The following is a 19,357-nucleotide window of genomic DNA, read 5'->3' as shown; positions in this document are numbered from 1 at the left end:
CCTCTCTCTCCCCCTCTTCCTCTCTCTCTCTGCTCTCTCTCTCCCTCACTCTCTCTCTCTCTCTCTCTCTCCCCTCTCTCTCTCCCCTCTCTCATTTCTCTCTCTCTCTCTCCTCTCTCTCTCCTTCTCTCTCTCCCCCCTCTCATTTCTCTCTCTCTCTCTCTCTCTCTCTCTCCTTCTCTCTCTCTCCCCCTCTCATTTCTCTCTCTCTCACTCTCTCTCTCTCTCTCTCTCTCTCTCTCTCTCTCCCCTCTCTCTCCTTCTCTCTCTCTCTCCCCCTCTCATTTCTCTCTCTCTCTCTCTCCCTCACTCTCTCTCTCTCTCTCTCCCCTCTCTCTCTCCTTCTCTCTCTCTCTCCCCCTCTCATTTCTCTCTTTCTCTCTCTCTCTCTCTCTCTCTCTCTCTCTCTCTCTCTCTCTCTGAACACCTCACTCAGGGAAACAAGTCTAATCCTGCTGCTTCTTCTTCTTTTCTTCACTTTCTGGCTCTCAGTTGTTTACTTGTTGAATCGATGGTTTAAGGAAGACGAGGGATTCTGATCTAGTAGGTTGATTGATTGGTGAGTTGATCGTACAGCTCCACCAGAGGAGGATTCACACCGACTGAACTGAGATCAGAACATCACAGCCGTCCGGTAAGTGATCAATACCTTAATCAATACCTTTATTTTATTCTTTGAATCTCTGTAAAACCTCCAGAACGTTTCGTCTCACGGCTTCTGATTAAAATGATCGTGTTCGTGTGTTTAGAAGAACAGCGCCCCCTAGGGCTGATGGGAATGTGAGGTCTGTCCTGAAGATGGCGCTAGAGTGGAAGTTATAATGTAAGGAGTCATCCTCTGAGGAGCAAGAATGTGATCTGGAGATTTCAGGATGATAGATTGTTTTTCCTAGTGTAGAAGTCACCTGACTTCCTGTCCGATCTACGGACAGGACGTCGCCGTCAGAGTAAAACGTTTAGTAGATGAGACCTGTTGTCAATTTGGTGGCAATGATTTCTTAAAGAGTGAAGGGGGACGTTTAGGGACCTGGATCTAGTTCATAGGTTGAGTCTATGGATCCACATCCAGGGTTCGCGGAGTCCAGACCTCCTGAGAGCTGAAACCGAAACCAGTTGGAACAGAACTGTGTTGGTGTGTCATGGCGTTTCCTTCAGGGTGGATGGATGTGAGCACGTCAACGTTTTTAGAAACCTAGAGAGGGATCACACCTCCACCTCCTCCTGACCTTTGACCTTTGACCCCCCTGCTTGGACCACATCCTCGGACTCATTTTGATGTCGACTACAAACACTGCACCTCCACCTAGACCTCCTCCCAGACCTCCTCCTAGACCTCCACCCAGACCTCCTCTCAGACCTCTTCCCAGACCTCCTCCCTACGTGGACTTCTAGGACTCAAAACTAGTTTGTGATCGTTGACAGCAAATGTGATCCACAATGAAGAGTCTCAGAAGTCCACCTAGGTAGGAGGTCTAGGTAGAGGTCTTGGAGGAGGTCTGTTTGGAGGTATAGATGGATGTCTGGGAGGAGGTCTGGGTGGTGGACGGGGACTTTCACCCAGGAGACCGATGTGTCCCGTTAGAACCAGTTTAGTTGCAGACCTCCACCTGTAATAGGAAGACTTCCACCCAGACCTCCAACTGTAATAGGAAAACCTCTGCCCAGACCTCCACCCAGAACTCCACCTGTAATAGGTCTCAGGGTTTTCGAAAGATGGCCTCTTTTATTTTGAAATGCTTTCAAATCAGGAGATCTTAAAAATGTTTAAATCTTTAAGTTTAACAAAACTTATCTGGAGGTGAAATGCATGCTGGGACTTATTCTCAGAGGTTCAGTGTGTTCTCGTTTAAACGTGACAACACAAAACAAGAAGAGTCATTAAACAACCATCGAAACTTCTGACTGTGTTTATATTCCAGTTGACTGAGTGTGTGTATGTGTGTGCGTGTGTGTGTGTGTGTGTGTGTGTGTGTGTGTGTTAAGTCAGCGTGGGCGTGCTGACTTCCTGCTGTGAGGAAACCCTCTTCCGATGGAGACGCACTGAAGCGTTTCAGATCAGAGCTGAAACTCTCATAGTTCACTGCTTCGAGTGTTCGACGGGTGTCAGGGCGACAGGTTTCAGGGCGACGGGTGGCGTCTGTGTGTGTGTTGAGTTGCTAGTGACAGATGGGAGCTTCGCTTCGCCGTCGCAGCGATAAACTTCAACCGTCAAACCTCAACCACGTGAGTCAGCCAGTGGAGTTCAAGGTTCTATGGAAGCTCAGTCACGACCAAACCGCCGGTTCAAATAAATACAAACACCCGCGAGGGACGGAGCGGTGAGTACCAAGTATGCTAAAACCGAACGGAGTGGCGTTAAGCTGTTGGGGGGTCGATGTTATCGTTATCGACACAATAACAAGGTGATTATGATGTCTGTCTCCTCCAGCTGGTGATGAACCGCCGGGATCAACTCTTAACGACACCATGAGTTTCTCCCCGCCGGCCGAGGACCCGACCGCGCCCATGACCACGCCTCCTCGCAAAGCCTCCGTCCGCCTGCAGGAGAGGTGGGCCTCGAACACACGGAAATATATATATTTATAAATGTGCTACTTTATAAACATATACAGTCGATATAAACAAGTTGTTTGGTTCCACTAACACCGGATGTTTGCCGTTGCTATGACAACAAGTGAAGGCTACCGCTAGCACCTTAGCCCAACCGCCCCGATCAATAAACACCCAAGATGACAATTTGGTGTCAAATGAATAAAACCAACAATAAACATCAACATCATCACCCTAAGGACCTTAACGAGGCGTTGTCACACATAACAAATCCCTCTTCACTTTCTAAAAAAGTCTCTCTTTTTTGTAGGCGGGGCTCCAACCTCTCGCTGCTATTGGACGTGAGCAACCTGGGGGCGGAGCCTCCGTGTACTGTCACCACCCCCAAGGAGGTGTGGCTCCAGCTGCTCCACACCGCCTCCCGACCTCTGACCCACTCCACGCTGCAGCAGGCTGCCGTGGAAACCAATGCCCTGAATGTGGAGTACCAGGTAGCGTGGCGTCTGTGTCTATAGCATCTGTGTCTGTCTGTAGCGTCCGTGTCTGCAGTGTCTGTAGCATCTGTGTCTGTCTGTAGTGTCTGTTTCTGTAGCGTCTGTGTCTGTAGCATCTGTTCTTGTCCGTAGCATCTGTGTCTGTCTGTAGCGTCTGTGTTTGTAGCGTTGTAACCTCCCCGTCTCTCCACAGACGATCCCCCCTAACTTCGTGAACGCTGCGGAGCTCGACGTTCCGGGTCACATGATCCGAGACCGATACAGGACCATCCTGCCCAGTCAGTACCACAGACCATCCTCAGTAGAACCCCAGTAGAACCCCAGTAGAAACTCAGTTGAGACCCATCAGAACTCTCCTTCATCATTGAGTGTTGTTTTTCAGACCCGGAGAGCCGAGTGGTCCTGAGGTGCCCAGAAGAAGAGGCGGGGCCAGACCGCTACATCAACGCCAACTACATCAGGGTCAGAGTCCAACATCATCTATCTATTACCTATAACTCATACACTCAATATTATTGATTATATTCACTCAGTCACACTGATGATTGCTGGATTTCTCTCCGGTTCACATTAAAACTTCTGTGTTGGATGTTAACCTGATACTCATTTAAAACATGTTTCTGTAAACTTCAGACGGGTTTTAATGTTTCATGTTGGAGGAACTCTTCTTCTTCCTTCAGGTTTATTATTTCATTATTTTGTCCCTCATTAAATGAGTTCAGTGACGGAGAAGAAAACTAGCTGATGGAGTGTGACAGTGCTGTCAGTCAGCGTGGGCGTCTTCTCTGTGTGTGTGTGTGTGTGTGTGTGTGTGTGTGTGTGTGTGTACGTGTGTGTGTCCGACAGCTACACAAACAGAAAGTCAGATATGAGCCGTCGGTTTGTCAGTGTGGGAGTCTGACAACCAGGAAAACCACAGGAAGTGAGGGAGGAAGTGACACTTCCCTCCCTCCCCCCCCACCCCCCCCTCCCCCTGTGTGTGTGTGTGTGTGTAACATTCAGTGAATACATGAATATTAGTGACTTGCTCATTGGACGATTGGCGGTTGTTACTTATGACCAGATCTTCCACTTCCTGTCCAACGAGGTCGGGGTCATGATGCAGCGACACTTACTTCCTGCTTTTATTTGATCGTGAAACAGTAATTAACAACATAAACCTCTTCCTCACTAACGTTCCCTCTGATCCAGGATCCAGGTCTGTATATGGATCCAGGTACGTGTATGGTCCAGGTGGTCTGACCTGGTCTCTATGCTGCAGGGCTACAAGGGGGCCCCCAGGTCCTACATCGCCACCCAGGGGCCAATGCTGCACACTGTGGGGGACTTCTGGGACATGGTGTGGCAGGAGAGGAGCAGCATCATCGTCATGGTTACGAGACTAAAGGAGAAGAATGAGGTGAGGACTTCTCCTCCTCCTCTTCATGCTCTTCATCCTCCTCCTCTTCCACCTCCTACTCCTCATCCTTCTCCTCCCCCTCCTCCCCCTCCTTTTCCGCCTCCTCCTCCTCCTCCTGTCGTCTTTCTCTTGACTCCTCAAAGCGACATTCTATTCCAGAAATGTGAGCTGTACTGGCCACAGCCGAGAGAGAGGAGGAGGAGCGTGAAGGAGGAGGATGATGAAGAAGAAGAAGAAGAAGAAGAGGAGGAGGAGGAGGAGGAGGAGCAGAGGGAGAAAGAGGAGGGACAATTCGGCAGATTCGTCCTCAGAGTGAAAGACAGTCGAGAGAAAGACGGGTTCACCGTCACCGACATGGAGGTCCAGGTAGTCCAGTAAAGTAGAAGTACTTGTACATTTATTTACTTCTAATTATCATTATTAATGTGTGTGTGTGTGTGTGTGTGTGTGTGTGTGTGTGTGTGTGTGTGTGTGTGTGTGTGTGTGTGTGTGTGTGTGTGTGTAGCTGGGCTCAGAGCGTCGTCTCATCAGACACTACTGGTTCACCTCTTGGCCCGACCACCACATCCCACAATGCACCGCTCCTCTGCTGAGAATGGTCGAGGAGGTGGAGGCCTACAGTGAGTCCCTCCTACCACCCGGCTCTCAGCCAATCACATCGCCCGTCCTCGGCCCCGGACCAATCGTTGTCCACTGCAGGTTGGTACCTGGTCAAACAGGGTTTTTTGAGGGGAGAGGTCCAATAAAAATACCAAAAAACACCACACATGTGCTGCAAAAGTCAAGGATCATAAAGGATCTGGGCTGGATGTTAGATGAGGAGACTCACCTCAGGGTCCTGGACTCAGGTCCTGGACTCAGGTCCTCGTGTGGCTGACATTCTCTGCCCCCCCAGTGCAGGTATCGGGAGGACCGGCTGCTTCATCGCCGGCAGCATCGGCTGCCTGCAGCTCAGAGAGACGGGTCAGGTGGACGTCCTGGAGACCGTCTGCCAGCTCCGACTTGACAGGTGGGACCCTCACCTGTGTGTCATCAGCCCCCTCCTGTCGTTCCATCTGTGATGTAATGTTCTGTCACCCCCCCCCCCCCCCCCCCCTCCCCTGTGCAGGGGTGGTATGATCCAGACCCCAGAGCAGTACCAGTTCCTGTACTCCATGCTGGCCCAGTACAGCTCCCAGCTACACCACAACCAGGTAATGAACCCGCATCACTTACACCTGCAGCTCGGCCCGTTAAAGGAATGTCGTAGTCCAACGTGGTTCTGTAGCACCAAACAACGTGAACCACGTTACTGCAAGCAACACGGCTGAAGAACGATATGGCCCGATCACGTACGAGACCTCGGTCCAGAGCTCCGGTGGTGAAATCCAAGACTGAGTGTTACAATCCTTCAAATAAGGGTTCTCCTAGGTGGTCTGAGGTTTTACCCAGAAAAATTTGCTTCTGAAGAAGCCTATGTAAGAGAGAGTTCTTCAAGGGATCTTTATTAGACTAAGTGTTCTATTAAGAACCCTTTTTGTAACAGAGAGTTTTTCAAGGGATCTTTATTAGACTAAGTGTTCTATTAAGAACCCTTTTTGTAACAAAAGAGTCCTTCAGGGATTGTTGAGAACACGACTGAAGAGAGAGAACTGGAGGCCCCACATCCAAAAAGTGGAACTGGGAACCAGGATTGTACTGGGTCGTGCTGCACCACGTCCGCCTGGGTCCTAAAGGAGCCTTACAAGGAACCCTGGCTGGGTTCTAGGTCTACCAGGAACCAAAAAGGGTTCTTCTATGAGGACAAATTGAGGACCAAACCCTCAGATCAGAAAGTCTTGAGGTTTAGATGTCAGGACATGGTCTTGAGTAACAGCAGTGCAATAGTTTAACAGTATTTCCTCTTCACCAGGAGCAGAACCAGAACCAGCAGAACCCAAAGGACCAGATCAGCATACAGCTTCAGAACCTCCAGCTGAACAACACACCGCATGGGAAGAACTGATACCTTACAGAATCTAGAGAACCAACAGGACCTGGTAGACACCAAAAGTGATCCAGGAGACTTCAGATCCAGGAGACCTCAGATCCAGGAAACCTCAGAACCAGCGACGGTCCAACAGAATTATTAACAGAACCAGAAAGACGGAAGTTGCAAACAGCAAACGTAGACCAGCAGCCGAACCCGATGACCTCCGGCACCTACGGATGCAGGGTTTATCAGAAGGATCCAGATCACACTGGACCCCACAAAGAACTGCATCTTTTGGTCCAGTTCGGTGCATAGAACCCATTAACATCTGATGAAAGAAAATGTAATAAAAACAGGAATATCATTGTTTGAAAGTCAAAGAAATTTAAAGAAATTAATTACCTTAAAATGACCTCAACAGAACCCTAACCCAGAACCGGGTTCCCATTCTTCTCTGGTCTCTCCACCAGGAGGCGCCGCACACACATGCATGGGCGGACCACTAGACAACGCCCCCCTAAACACAGACACCAGCTCTTTATGGTTTGCGTAGTCTTTTTGTGTCTCTTTGTAGTCTTTTGGTGTTTATTTTTGTTGTTGTGTGTCTCTTTGTGTGTTTTTTAGGTTTTTTTGTGGTTATTTTCATTCTTCCAGGTCGGTATGTGTCTCATTGAATAACATGTCATTGGTGAAGACCAGGGGGGTCCCTGACTCGTTTGGGCCCCTGGGTCTGTGTCTAGTAGGCCCCGTCAGTGATCCATCCACACAGAACCCTGTAGACCACCCAGTACTCATACTGGAATAAAACCCGAAAACCAGTCTGCAGTGATAATTAACATGCAAGCATAACATCATTGAATTATTAAAACTGGATTTTGACTTGATTTTGTTTTAATGCATTTGAGGATTTTTTTTTTATTATTAATATGACGAGAGTACTCTGACACATTTCACAGTCTGCACTTTTACACTTTTTTTCTTGAGTAAAGAAGTAGAATCAGTACTTCTACTATGACCAGAGTATTTCTGTACACAAGTATGTCTATTCTACTGGAGTATAGGCTGTATAAGTGCCTTGTGTAGACAGCAGAGGCAATGTTTTAACCCCACAGCAGGGTATTTCATCATCTCCTCTTTCTTTCCTCTGCTCACCTCCACTTCCTCCATCAACTCCACCCAAACAGGAAGTAGAGCCGACAAATGCTATATATATATATATATATATATATATATATATATATAAAATTATTATAATTATATAAAATTATTATTATAGTATTTATATTAATTATAAATATACATATTTTGTATTAATTATGAATAAATATATAAATATAAATTAATATAAATAATGATATAAATATCAAGTGTTTTTTAAACTAAATAGTGGTAAATAAATACTGAATGGATGTAGTAGACAGTTTTATTTGTTTTATTTTAAGAGTTTGTTTATATATATATAATTATATTATAATATTTATATTATTTTTATTATTAATATTATATTATTTTTAAATACCACATCCACAGCTCGCAGGGCTAAATTTGGAGCATTTTTCGTTGAAGTTAATAGCTTCAACCTTTTTATTTTACTAACACGCGCCGCTGCGGTGTTTTATTTTGAAAATAATTCACCGGATGTTGTGTGCGTTGTCACATCCGACTTGACGGAGCTGCTGGTGGGAAAAGGCGTAGCTAGTAAACATCACATAGAGCCGAAAACACACACACACCGCGGACGTTAAGGTCTGAAAAAACACCGACTCGTCGACCATCCTCCCCGGTTCACACGGAGCCCCATCGGTGTTGTCGGTTCTGCTGCAGCCGTCCGTGGTTGTCACAGTGACTGTCGGCGTCCAAAAGGGAGAAAAAAAAGAGACTGCCGGGGCGTTAGCCAGCAAAGCTAGCTAGCTAGCATAGCCACCTAGCCGTGTAGCGGGGAGCCTCAGCTAGCATTAGCATCAGCATCAACAGAAAAAAAGATGATAGCGCTAATCAACAAACTGCTAGACTGGTTCAAGGCGCTCTTCTGGAAGGAGGAGATGGAGCTGACCCTGGTGGGGCTGCAGTACTCCGGGAAGACCACCTTCGTTAACGTCATAGCGGTACGTCGATGGTTTTTATGCTAACGCCGCTGTCAGTTAGCATCCGGCTGCGTCCATTGTTACCCTGCAGCGGCGAGGTCAGCTAGCCGACGAACACAATCTCGTTATAAGTCACATTCTGTGTTGGTTAGCTGGTGTTTGTCTTTTTTAATCACCGGGAACGCGCTTCCGCGTGACTGTGCGATGTAAACCCGCACGGGACGCATCTTTTGTAAACCGTCCCATATGTTTTAAACATCCGCACACCGGCGGCTGGTCCGGAGCCCCGGGACCGGGACGGGGTTTGTCGGAGTGGAAGGCCGGGGTTTTATTTGGGGGGGGGGGGGGGGCGTGAACCCCGAGCACCGGTGCTGGGGGGTCAGGGTTTGTCTGTCTTCTTTTGGGGGGGGTCGATCGCGACCTTCCCTCCCCGGTCACACCAGGCTCCCTCTCTGTCATACATCAGCTGATCTCGCGTGCTGACGACGACAGACTCACGTGCTTCCCATTAAAAAATGTTTTTGGTTGACCCACTAACACAGATTTTCATTTTAATTTAATTTAATTTTTAGTCCAAAAATGTAATGACTTTGCAATATGTGGTTGCTTCATTTAGAGTCTAAATTTTAGACTCTTTTAGATCCTGACATCCGGATCTCATATTCTGGATTATAACTTATTTAAAACTAATATGAACTAGACATCATGATGTGATGATTTCCTGCCAAAAGAATAGTGATTTATGATATTATCAATCATTGAAATATGCTAAAAAATGTTTCAAAAACACACTGGAATCACAATAGTGTATAAAATAATATTTAGAATTATCTCAATCAACTTGATGATTGGTAGTGTTTTATTTCTTTTTTTATTGCGATCCACAGTAATATCCTTCCGTCTTCTATTCTACTGTGACAAATATCCAAATATGAGAAGAAACACATTTCTGGTGAATTATCAGCCGTTGTTTGTTTTAAAATCATGTTTAATTTATGGTGAGAAATTTAAGAGAACGTGTGATACACTTCCTCAAAGAGAGAATTCACATTTTCGGTTTCACAGATGTTTCTTTTACTTCGGGGGTCTACGGGGAAATGCTTTTTAGGCAACTGGGTGGATTTTGTTGGTGTAATACCATGAGTCGCCACTGGGGAAAAGGGAAGTTCTTATTATACATCCGAGGGCAGGAGGGGAACGCAGGATCCTGCAGTGGCCGCTGTCTTCACCTCTACCTCACCAGGACATGCCCGACCACAGCTCTCACACATCCTGGAAACACCTGGAAAACACGACGTTGCGTACCAATGCACAGCGTTAAACTGGTTTTCATGTTTGCATTCGGAGGGGCGGCGGCGGCGGTTTCAGATGGTTATCCAACATCATTCTTGAGTCGGATAACCATCTGAAACCACGATGAAGAACAGGAAGTCAGTGAGTGTCGGCCGTAGCAGAGACATCGTTCTGAAAAAGGAACCCGGACTCGCTGATCAATACCGTTTCTATGTGACGGGATCAATAATTGTGTGCGTGTGTGTGTGTTTCAGTCTGGCCAGTTCAGTGAAGACATGATTCCTACAGTCGGGTTCAACATGAGGAAGATCACTAAGGGCAACGTCACCATCAAGGTTCGTATCTACACCGTCATACATACAATATTTATTATTATTATTAGAACAAGGACAGTTTCACAGCGTCATGTAAGTGTCCGGTATTAATTAGACAATAAAAACACTGAGAAAATTTAGAGCAGGGATCTTCAACAGGGGGTCTGGGACCCCTAGAGGGTCTGCAGAGTTACTGCAGGGGGTCCCCGAAGGTCCCAAAAACCTAACCCTAACACCTTAACATGAATATAGCCCATATTAACAAATGTACATCTTCCTGTTTGTTTAACATTGTGTTGAGAAATTGCGATGTAGAAATGCAGAAATGTAATTAAAATATGAATCTGTCAGCAATTTAAATTTTTCTTCTTAGCATTGTATCCATCCATCATTACAAAGAACTGTTAAACATGGAACTATAGGCTGCACTACACATTATTATTGGTTTAACAAGGAACACAGTTTTATATCATATGTTCTAGGGGGTCCCTCCACCGGGTCTCTATAGGCCTTGGGGGTCCCTCCACCGGGTCTTTGTAGGCCTTGGGGGTCCTTGGCCTGAAAACGACCTCTGGTGTAGAGGATAAAGAGCTGTTTTTAACATGTGTTTCTCTGTATTGGTTCTGTTTTATCTCTGGTAGTCATGGTGATAACGAACTCTGTGTGTCTGTAGTTGTGGGACATCGGCGGTCAGCCTCGCTTCAGGAGCATGTGGGAGCGCTACTGTCGAGGAGTCAGCGCCATCGTGTAAGTCCTGGAGTCCTGAACCTTGTGGAACAACGGAAACTAAATCTGTGACTTTATTTTGAAAGAACATGCGGTGTGTTGACGTTGTTCCTCCTATCGTAGCTACATGGTGGATGCCGCCGACCCGGAGAAGATCGAAGCCTCCAAGAACGAACTGCACAACCTGCTGGACAAACCGCAGCTGCAGGGCATTCCTGTAAGACACCCCCCCCCCCCAAACTGGATCTGACCCGGACCCTCTGGTTTACGTACAGCCCACCATCACTGACCACTGCTGTTCTATTCCTCCTGTGTGTCTCCAGGTTCTGGTTCTGGGCAACAAGAGGGACCTGCCTGGAGCCCTGGACGAGAAGGAGCTCATAGAGAGGATGTAAGTAGTCTCGGTAGGGCATTCAGGGACCAGCAACATGTTAAAGGGGGGCATTCAGGGTCCAGCAACATGTTGAGGTGGGGCATTCAGGGACCAGCAACATGTTGAGGTGGGGCATTCAGGGACCAGCAACATGTTGAGGTGGGGCATTCAGGGACCAGCAACATGTTGAGGTGGGGCATTCAGGGTCCAGCAACATGTTTAGGTGGGGCATTCAGGGTCCAGCAATATGTTAAAGTGGGGCATTCAGGGACCAGCAATATGTTAAAGTGGGGCATTCAGGGACCAGCAACATGTTGAGGTGGGGTGTTCAGGGACCAGCAGGTTAACTGATTGTTTGTCTCTAACCAGGAACCTGTCGGCCATCCAGGACAGAGAGATCTGCTGTTACTCCATCTCCTGCAAGGAGAAAGACAACATCGGTATGACACACACACACACATACATATGTTGGTACTTTTATACTGGTGCCCCAGAGGTCTAGATAAAACCCACATTAGTCCAGTCCCGGGAGCCGGTTCTCCTTCCACACACAGTTAAACCTCCTTTCTTTTTTCTCCTTCTCTCTCTCTGAACACATCACACCTCTCTCTCTCTCTCTCTCTCTCTCTCTCTCTCTCTCTCTCTCTCTCTCTCTCTCTCTCTGAATACATCACACCTGTCTCTCTCTCTCTCTGCAGACATCACTCTTCAGTGGTTGATCCAACACTCCCGGACTAAGAGGAGTTCCTGAGAACAGACACGCCCCCAACAGAACAGGCCACGCCCACCTGACCTAACACACACTTGCTCTTTGATCAAACTTTACTCCATCACCCCCCCCCCCCCCCCCCATCTTGTCTGAACCCCCCCCCTGACCTCCGGTTCTCGCCTCAGACGCACCGATAGCTCGGCTCTGGTTCTGGTTCTAGAGAGAATCAATCTCACACTTTCTATTTGTCGCCGTGAACGAAACACGACCTTGATCACGTTCATGTATTTAATATTTGTGAGTTCGTGTGGAAGATCCGATCTTTAAAGAGACGTGTCGCTGCTGTCACGGTGGAAAATACATTTATTTTTCCCTCCATGATTTCTCATCATCTTATTTAAGATTATTAAAAAGGATGTTCACTAAAAAATGTTTTTTCTTAAACAAATTGTAAAGTGATTCCAGTATGTTTTAGTACATTTTAAGAGTTTTAAGTATATTACAATGATTTATAAGGAGAATGTCGTGAATCGTAATAATCATGACGTTAAGTCGGTGTTTCCATAGCAACGGTTGACCCGAAGCATTAATACATCGTTGTTTCCGCAGTATGATAGTTTTCAGTACAGGTCAAAAAATACTCTTAATTTAAATATATATTCCAATAGTATGGAGGGGGAAACAGATACTCAAATATGAAAATTAATATTCAATAAATATAACAATAATAAAGTAGAATAATAATAAAATAGTTTGAACCTGTAACGCTTCTCGGCAGCCCTTCTTCAGAACACCAGCACGGTAGTTCGAAGTCTGACTCGCCGTCTTTATCCAAATGACACAACGCAAACATTCAAAACGTGGCGTCGGTGCGTCTCAACCGATCCACCAAACCGGACCCTGAAGCATCTTGACTTTTAATGGTCATCATGACCTTTTGACCTCTAAGGGGGGCTGAAGGTGCACATTTGGCATCGTTAGCTCCGGAGCCTGTTTTGTGGATCTTCCTGTAGTTTTCCCATGATCCTCCTCCCCTCCCCCCCCCCACCTTCATCACAAGTCTGCCTTCATCACTTCCTCCCCATCTCTCCTCCCTCTCTACCTCCACATCGTTCATCCATCCACAGCATTATTTCACGTTTCTATAATCCTAAAAAGCTCCTCCTCCTCCTTGTAATCTGCTTGTCCTCCTGTAATCCCTCCTTCCTTCCTTCCTTCCTTTACTTTTGGATGTTACCTTCCTCTCTCCTTTGCCGCCAAGCCCCGCCCCCTTCGTGGTCTCTCTCGCTCTCCTGCCGAGTGAGAGATTGAAAAACCTTTTTATTGCACTGTTGATTTTGTTTTTGTAAGATATTAATAATGAGAATAATGTTAATAATCTTCTTATTGTGACATAACCTGGTCTGTCCAGATTTAAGGAAGTGGTACTTTTAACTGGAGAAAGGAGAACATGTTGTTGTTTCTGTTCATATCTCTGTAATAAGCTTTTTATTCTTTATATTATTTTTTTTTTTATGGTTGTTTTGTTTTTTACTTGGTGACTCTGGATGTGAGCCAGTGTTTTTTCTGCTCTGAGACGTCGGCTGCTGATTGGACCCCCGGGGGCGTCACGTGATCAAACGCAAAGGTTCACTCATCACGTCGGATTAAATAGAGCGATGTAATTAATTTAGCGTTGAAACTCCCACATATTAAATGTTTATTTTAAAATCCATTGATTTAAAGGTTTTCATCCATTTATTTTTAGGATTCGTGATGGCGAAACTTGTGTTTAAATGTTTGATGTTTATGGGGAAACTAAATTAATTTGATAATCTCAAACAAAACATATTCATCATCATCATCCTCACAATCAACAGGAAACGTCCCGTTTTTAATTACCAACATAAATATGGAAATATGTGGCTGCCAATATTCAAACAAAATAAAAAATAAAATAAACCTTTCTGTGTGTATGGTGTATGACCGAATTAACATTTTATAATCAAATTATCTTTTCAATGTTTGAAAATGGGGGAAAAAAAGTAAAATTCTGAACACCAGCATAGTGAGAATGAAATTGAATGAGAAAAATTGCAACTTAAACTTCAAATATAACAAACTGGACTTTTTCTTTAGCTTGTATCTTAAGACATTTAATGTAAATAACTTATTTTTCAAGGTAATTTTCATATTTGTCACTTTCAGAAAAAAAGACATCCAATCCTGATATCATAGAACATGTATTTTGATTATAAATTTAATGAGGACAAAATCAAAATGCAAAACTCCAGTTTGGAATTTTATTTTAATTTTTAGGTTGACATTGTTGGACGATTTAAAAAAAAAGTCGATTTCACATTTAATTTCATTATTATAATGTTGGTGTTAAGCTCAGTAGGACACTGACAAATATTTAAACTACGATGATAATTTTAAATAAAATGTTTTGTTTTGGCAGCCATAGACTTCAACACAAACAATGTGGTCCTGGACCAGGATTTGGACTGTGCGGACTCTGAATGATGCAACATAATGAAAAATATTCTATTAATCATGGTTGGTGCGTGTGTGTGTGTGTATTTATTTATATATATATATATATATATATATATATATATATATATATATATATATATATATATATATATATATATATATATATATATATATATATATATGAAGAAATACTTTTTTGTTGGGTGTGAACGGTGGCAACAAATTTCCATGCATTTAAATCTTTAGCTGGCACTTTACATAATCCAGTGTCGTGTTTAAGCAGCAGCGACTATAGCAGAACAGTATTAAAGCAACTTTATACTGCTAATTGTCCAAAATGTATCATATCTAATAAAGATGGAGAAACGTCCCATCTATATTCCCGAAACGTTAGCATTCATCCAAAGATCGTTATTCGACCCCCATAAATTATTTAGACCAGAACGCTTCCTTAAAAATGACTCAACTTTTCAATTAAATGCCTCATTGTGACAGCTTTGTACGATCAACGGCAGCAAACTTTTACAAACTTCAACCAGCAACAATGGCAAAGCACATAATCCAAGCATAGACGGTGCGACCGTAAACTATCGTTTAACCCCCAAACCGAGTCCTGGTGGAATCCAGCTGACACCATTAACATCTGAATTTTCTGAATTTGAATCCAGAAAAAACAATATTTTGGGACACTGGGCAGCAAACGGACAGATTATACCTGAAGTTGAGTTGTTGCGTGGTTCCCCCGGTAACCTCTGAGATTCACCAGCCACTTGTTGTTCGGTGTTGATTAAAGCAGAGCGCCACCTCCAGACCACTGTTGGTATGTTCTGTACTCATGGCTCTGTTCTGATTGGCTCTGGTCTCTCTTCTGTTTGCATGCTGAAGGCAGGGATTGTTTATCTGTGGGACCTGATGAAGTAAATGGTTATTTTGGTGAAACTTTTACCAATATCACGGCCGTGTTCTAGCGCGTCCGCCTGAGTATTAACCGACGGAAAACTCCCAACGACACAAGATGGAAGTCCCAACCACGCAACTTCGAAAGTTCAATGACGGAAGCCTGAATCTCGCCTCGTTGGGAGTTCGATCTCGCCTCGTTGGGAGTTCGATCTCGCCTCGTTGGGAGTTTGATCTCGCCTCGTTGGGAGCTTAATCTCGCCTCGTTGGGAGTTTAATCTCGCCTCGTTGGGAGTTCGATCTCGCCTCGTTGGGAGTTTGTTCTCACCTCGTTGGGAGATCGATCTCACCTCGTTGGGAGATTGATCTCACCTCGTTGGGAGTTTGTTCTCGCCTCGTTGGGAGATCGATCTCACCTCATTGGGAGTTTGATCTCACCTCGTTGGGAGTTTGTTCTCGCCTCGTTGGGAGTTTGTTCTCGCCTCTTTGGGAGTTTGTTCTCGCCTCTTTGGGAGTTTGTTCTCGCCTCGTTGGGAGTTTGATCTCGCCTCGTTGGGAGTTTGATCTCGCCTCGTTGGGAGTTTGATCTCACCTCGTTGGGAGATCGATCTCACCTCGTTGGGAGAATGATCTCACCTCGTTGCGAGAATGATCTCACCTCGTTGGGAGTTTGATCTCGCCTCGTTGGGAGTTTGTTCTCACCTCGTTGCGAGTTTGATCTCACCTCGTTGGGAGTTTGTTCTCGCCTCGTTGGGAGTTTGTTCTCACCTCGTTGGGAGATCGATCTCACCTCGTTGGGAGATCGATCTCACCTCGTTGGGAGTTTGTTCTCGCCTCGTTGGGAGATCGATCTCACCTCATTGGGAGTTTGATCTCACCTCGTTGGGAGTTTGTTCTCGCCTCTTTGGGAGTTTGTTCTCGCCTCTTTGGGAGTTTGTTCTCGCCTCGTTGGGAGTTTGATCTCGCCTCGTTGGGAGTTTGATCTCGCCTCGTTGGGAGTTTGATCTCACCTCGTTGGGAGATCGATCTCACCTCGTTGGGAGAATGATCTCACCTCGTTGCGAGTTTGATCTCACCTCGTTGGGAGTTTGATCTCGCCTCGTTGGGAGTTTGTTCTCGCCTCGTTGGGAGTTTGTTCTCGCCTCGTTGGGAGTTTGTTCTCGCCTCGTTGGGAGTTTGTTCTCGCCTCGTTGGGAGTTTGTTCTCACCTCGTTGGGAGTTCGATCTCGCCTCGTTGGGAGTTTGATCTCGCCTCGTTGGGAGTTTGATCTCGCCTCGTTGGGAGTTTCATCTCGCCTCGTTGGGAGTTTGATCTCGCCTCGTTGGGAGTTCGATCTCGCCTCGTTGGGAGTTCGATCTCGCCTCGTTGGGAGTTTCATCTCGCCTCGTTGGGAGTTTGATCTCGCCTCGTTGGGAGTTCGTTCTCGCCTCGTTGGGAGCTAGAGCACACAGAAGATCAAAATCCCCCAGAAAATGCCACAATATTTTGGACTCCTGGTGACAATGTTGGAAATTCCAGGCACTGAAATGCAACATGGTCCTGGACCTGAGTATTAACACATTTTAAAGTACAGCAAGTACACAACATGGAATGTACTAAAACGGTGCAATAAACCAGACGTGTGGACGGTGTGCTTCGTTCTGTCTGAGGAGGATCTTAATGAATGTGTGCTTTCAGGACTTTAACTTGGATCTGCTGGAACATGGCCAATGTCGTGTAACCTTTGACCTGTTTTACTTTTGTGGCAAATAATCTGGTAGCGTCCTCCGATCCTGCACGTACAAACTGAAATAGGATGGGACGTGTTTCATGCGGTTTCTAGGAGGTCGTCGCCAAAACGCAACGCACAGCATCACAAAACCATGTGGAACCTTTTGGAAATGTTATTCTTTCACATTCTGCTGAGAAAATCTAAATATAATATAATCAGATTACACTGGTCCGTTTTTTAAAAGAATACACTACAACAGACCATAATTACATGCTGACTTCATCGGCTAATTTTGCTGATTCATGGAACTGTAAATGTGATTGCGTTAAAACGTTAAAATACAGTTTTCCCTCACCACAAACTCCATTTAGAAGCCGTTCTGGTGCTTTCAATCATGGCACACTGTCTTCCTCAGCAGAAGGAGTTTCCTGTTTTTACTAAATCTCATTCAACTTTAATGTCTGAAGAGTGGAGTTGTTGTTGTTTAAATGGAAATTCAGAAATTAAACTCCATTGAATAGGCTTCATTAAAGAAATGTTGAGGTTGACCTCTGACCTCTGGTGTTTCTGTGGTTGTGTAGCTGATAATGGCGTGTTGGCGGCGAGGGTCCGTTTGTACGTGCAGAGTGAACGCACCGAGACTTTTGAACCTGTTTGTACATTATTGTTTGATTCTGTTATGTGTTTTAATAGAAACATGCTTGTGTATGATAATAATTAAATACTACAGAGAAACAACACCAGGAACTCCTTATCTTTGTTTTTATAATGCCTAAATGGTGAAGATGAGAAATACAAATAAATAAAATATGCATCATAAAAGTATAAACTTAGACAGACTGATGTTTGAAATATTCTTTGTATTAAACATGTTATTAATAATTATAATTGTACTTACAAAAACAGCAGAGGAGGTTGGATTGGTACAGAGCTGCAGTATGACTGATGGGTCAGCAGGGGGCAGCACACACACACTAAACGTGTGTGTGTGTGTGTGTGTGTGTGTGTGTGTGTGTGTGTGTGTGTGTGTGTGTGTGTGTGTGTGTGTGTGTGTGTGTGTGTGTGTGTGTGTGTGTGTGTGTGTGTGTGTGTGTGCGTGTGTGTGCGTGAGAGAGAGAACAAACAAAAAACAGCAGTGAAAGTTTTCTATTTCCAGTCCCTTATAATGACACCAGTGTTCCCAGTCTGTAGTGGAGCTGGAAGAGACTGGATCCGGATCAAAGCAGTAACATGTTTTTATAATGGCGGATCTAAAAATGAAGTTCATTAAAAGAACACAAGTGTGAGGCTGTTAATGCTGCAATCAATCAACATTATAATTTACATATTTGCCATTTATATTTTGTACATATTTTAAATTATATTTTATTTATTAAATTAAATTCTGTTCAGCAATATTTTAAAATATATTTATTATTTATTAATTTAAATTAATTGTAGTGTACAACAGTTATATTTTTAGATATGTCTTTCTAATTTAATTTAAAAAAATGATAAACTTGATGTTTTAGAAAGTCAACAATAAACACATAATTTTATGTTACAAATCGTGACTTTAAAACTGAACTGTGTACAGTTCTGTATACTCTTAGATCCCTGTCAAGTACAAGTACCTTGAATGTGTACTTTGGTAAAAGTACTCCCTTCTGTCATTCAGGGGGGTTTATTTCCTCTGGAGGTTAATTGAGAGTTTAGAGGAAGGAAAAAAAAGTTTCCTCAGAGATTCAAAAGCAGACAAACAAAAAACCCCGAAAGGAGCAAAAAATAGAAGCTGGTGGTCAACGTGATCGAACTGATAAAAGCTTCTTCTTCCTCCTCCTCCTCATCCTCCTCGTCAACAAGCGGCAAAGCGCTCCTTTCATGGTGTAAAGTTTGTGTGTGGAGCTACTTTTATACCCACCAACAAAGAAGAAGGCCTCGGTGTTTCCTGTCTGCAGTACAAGGTGGTCCCACCAGTGTGTGTGTGTGTGTTTGTGTGTACCCAATGAGTCGGCCAATGGGGTCCCCGCCATGCTCGTCGTCATGGCGACAGTATCCCTCCTCCTCCTGCCCACTAACTCCTTTCCTCATCAGTTTTCCCACAGAACAAAACCAACATTGTGTGTGTGTGTGTGTGTGTGTGTGTGTGTGTGTGTGTGTGTGTGTGTGTGTGTGTGTGTGTGTGTGTGTGTGTGTGTGTGTGTGTGTGTGTGTGTGTGTGTGTGTGTGTGTGTGTGTGTGTGTGTGTGTGTGTGTGTGTGTGTGTGAGAGAGACATTCAGGTCAGATTAGTTTGTGTTCATTGAGTTTGTGTTTGAAGAGATTCACACGGAGAGTGAGACCAGGTTCCCTCCACCTAGACCTCCAACCAGGTTCCCACCACGTAGACCTCCAACCAG

General features: G+C 44.8%; 2 protein-coding genes and 1 long non-coding RNA gene across 8 annotated transcripts; 2 read left to right on the top strand and 1 right to left on the bottom strand.

The window, feature by feature from the left end:
- Window positions 1–405: 405 nt before the first annotated feature.
- Window positions 406–7,588, top strand: LOC311016925 (tyrosine-protein phosphatase non-receptor type 7-like). 5 transcript variants are annotated; one of them, XR_014597570.1, is made up of 12 exons: window positions 406–634; window positions 1,984–2,318; window positions 2,429–2,549; window positions 2,861–3,041; window positions 3,238–3,322; window positions 3,427–3,506; window positions 4,306–4,443; window positions 4,603–4,809; window positions 4,949–5,142; window positions 5,344–5,452; window positions 5,552–5,636; window positions 6,335–6,389. XR_014597570.1 is itself a non-coding variant. In XM_084014953.1 (12 exons), exons 3-12 carry the CDS (start codon window positions 2,467–2,469, stop codon window positions 6,425–6,427), a joined length of 1,260 nt encoding a protein of 419 aa, XP_083871079.1. In that variant the 5' UTR covers window positions 411–634; window positions 1,984–2,329; window positions 2,429–2,466; the 3' UTR covers window positions 6,428–7,588. The 5 variants fall into 5 exon arrangements, 4 of the variants coding, with proteins under 4 accessions (XP_083871079.1, XP_083871078.1, XP_083871076.1 ...); XM_084014953.1 differs by having other exon boundaries at window positions 411–634; window positions 1,984–2,329; window positions 5,339–5,452; window positions 6,335–7,588; XM_084014950.1 differs by having other exon boundaries at window positions 412–634; window positions 5,339–5,452; window positions 6,335–7,588.
- A 480-nt stretch (window positions 7,589–8,068) lies between these two features.
- LOC311016938 (ADP-ribosylation factor-like protein 8A) lies at window positions 8,069–13,607 on the top strand. The gene is made up of 7 exons (XM_084014976.1): window positions 8,069–8,499; window positions 10,026–10,106; window positions 10,759–10,832; window positions 10,935–11,028; window positions 11,135–11,202; window positions 11,554–11,624; window positions 11,883–13,607. Exons 1-7 carry the CDS (start codon window positions 8,377–8,379, stop codon window positions 11,933–11,935), a joined length of 564 nt encoding a protein of 187 aa, XP_083871102.1. The 5' UTR covers window positions 8,069–8,376; the 3' UTR covers window positions 11,936–13,607.
- A 935-nt stretch (window positions 13,608–14,542) lies between these two features.
- On the bottom strand, window positions 14,543–17,760 carry LOC311016939. 2 transcript variants are annotated; one of them, XR_014597575.1, is made up of 3 exons: window positions 16,345–17,760; window positions 15,707–16,234; window positions 14,543–15,442 (listed from the first exon to the last, which is right to left on the bottom strand). It is a non-coding gene; the product is annotated as an uncharacterized lncRNA (long non-coding RNA). The 2 variants fall into 2 exon arrangements; XR_014597576.1 differs by lacking the exon at window positions 16,345–17,760 and having other exon boundaries at window positions 15,707–16,338.
- Window positions 17,761–19,357: the final 1,597 nt, after the last annotated feature.

Source organism: Eutrigla gurnardus (assembly GCF_963514095.1).
Source record: "Eutrigla gurnardus genome assembly, chromosome: 8".
Taxonomy (NCBI): Eukaryota; Metazoa; Chordata; class Actinopteri; order Perciformes; family Triglidae; genus Eutrigla; species Eutrigla gurnardus.
This window is presented reverse-complemented; position numbering and strand designations above follow the sequence as displayed.

Coding starts and splice junctions, on each gene's coding strand:
- LOC311016925 (XM_084014952.1), top strand. CDS start 2,467: ATGAGTTTCTCCCCGCCGGCCGAGGACCCGACCGCGCCCATGACCACG. Junction 3,042..3,237: donor CCCTGAATGTGGAGTACCAG/GTAGCGTGGCGT, acceptor GTCTCTCCACAG/ACGATCCCCCCTAACTTCGT. Junction 5,453..5,551: donor TGCCAGCTCCGACTTGACAG/GTGGGACCCTCA, acceptor TCCCCTGTGCAG/GGGTGGTATGATCCAGACCC.
- LOC311016938 (XM_084014976.1), top strand. CDS start 8,377: ATGATAGCGCTAATCAACAAACTGCTAGACTGGTTCAAGGCGCTCTTC. Junction 10,833..10,934: donor CGAGGAGTCAGCGCCATCGT/GTAAGTCCTGGA, acceptor CTCCTATCGTAG/CTACATGGTGGATGCCGCCG. Junction 11,203..11,553: donor AAGGAGCTCATAGAGAGGAT/GTAAGTAGTCTC, acceptor GTCTCTAACCAG/GAACCTGTCGGCCATCCAGG.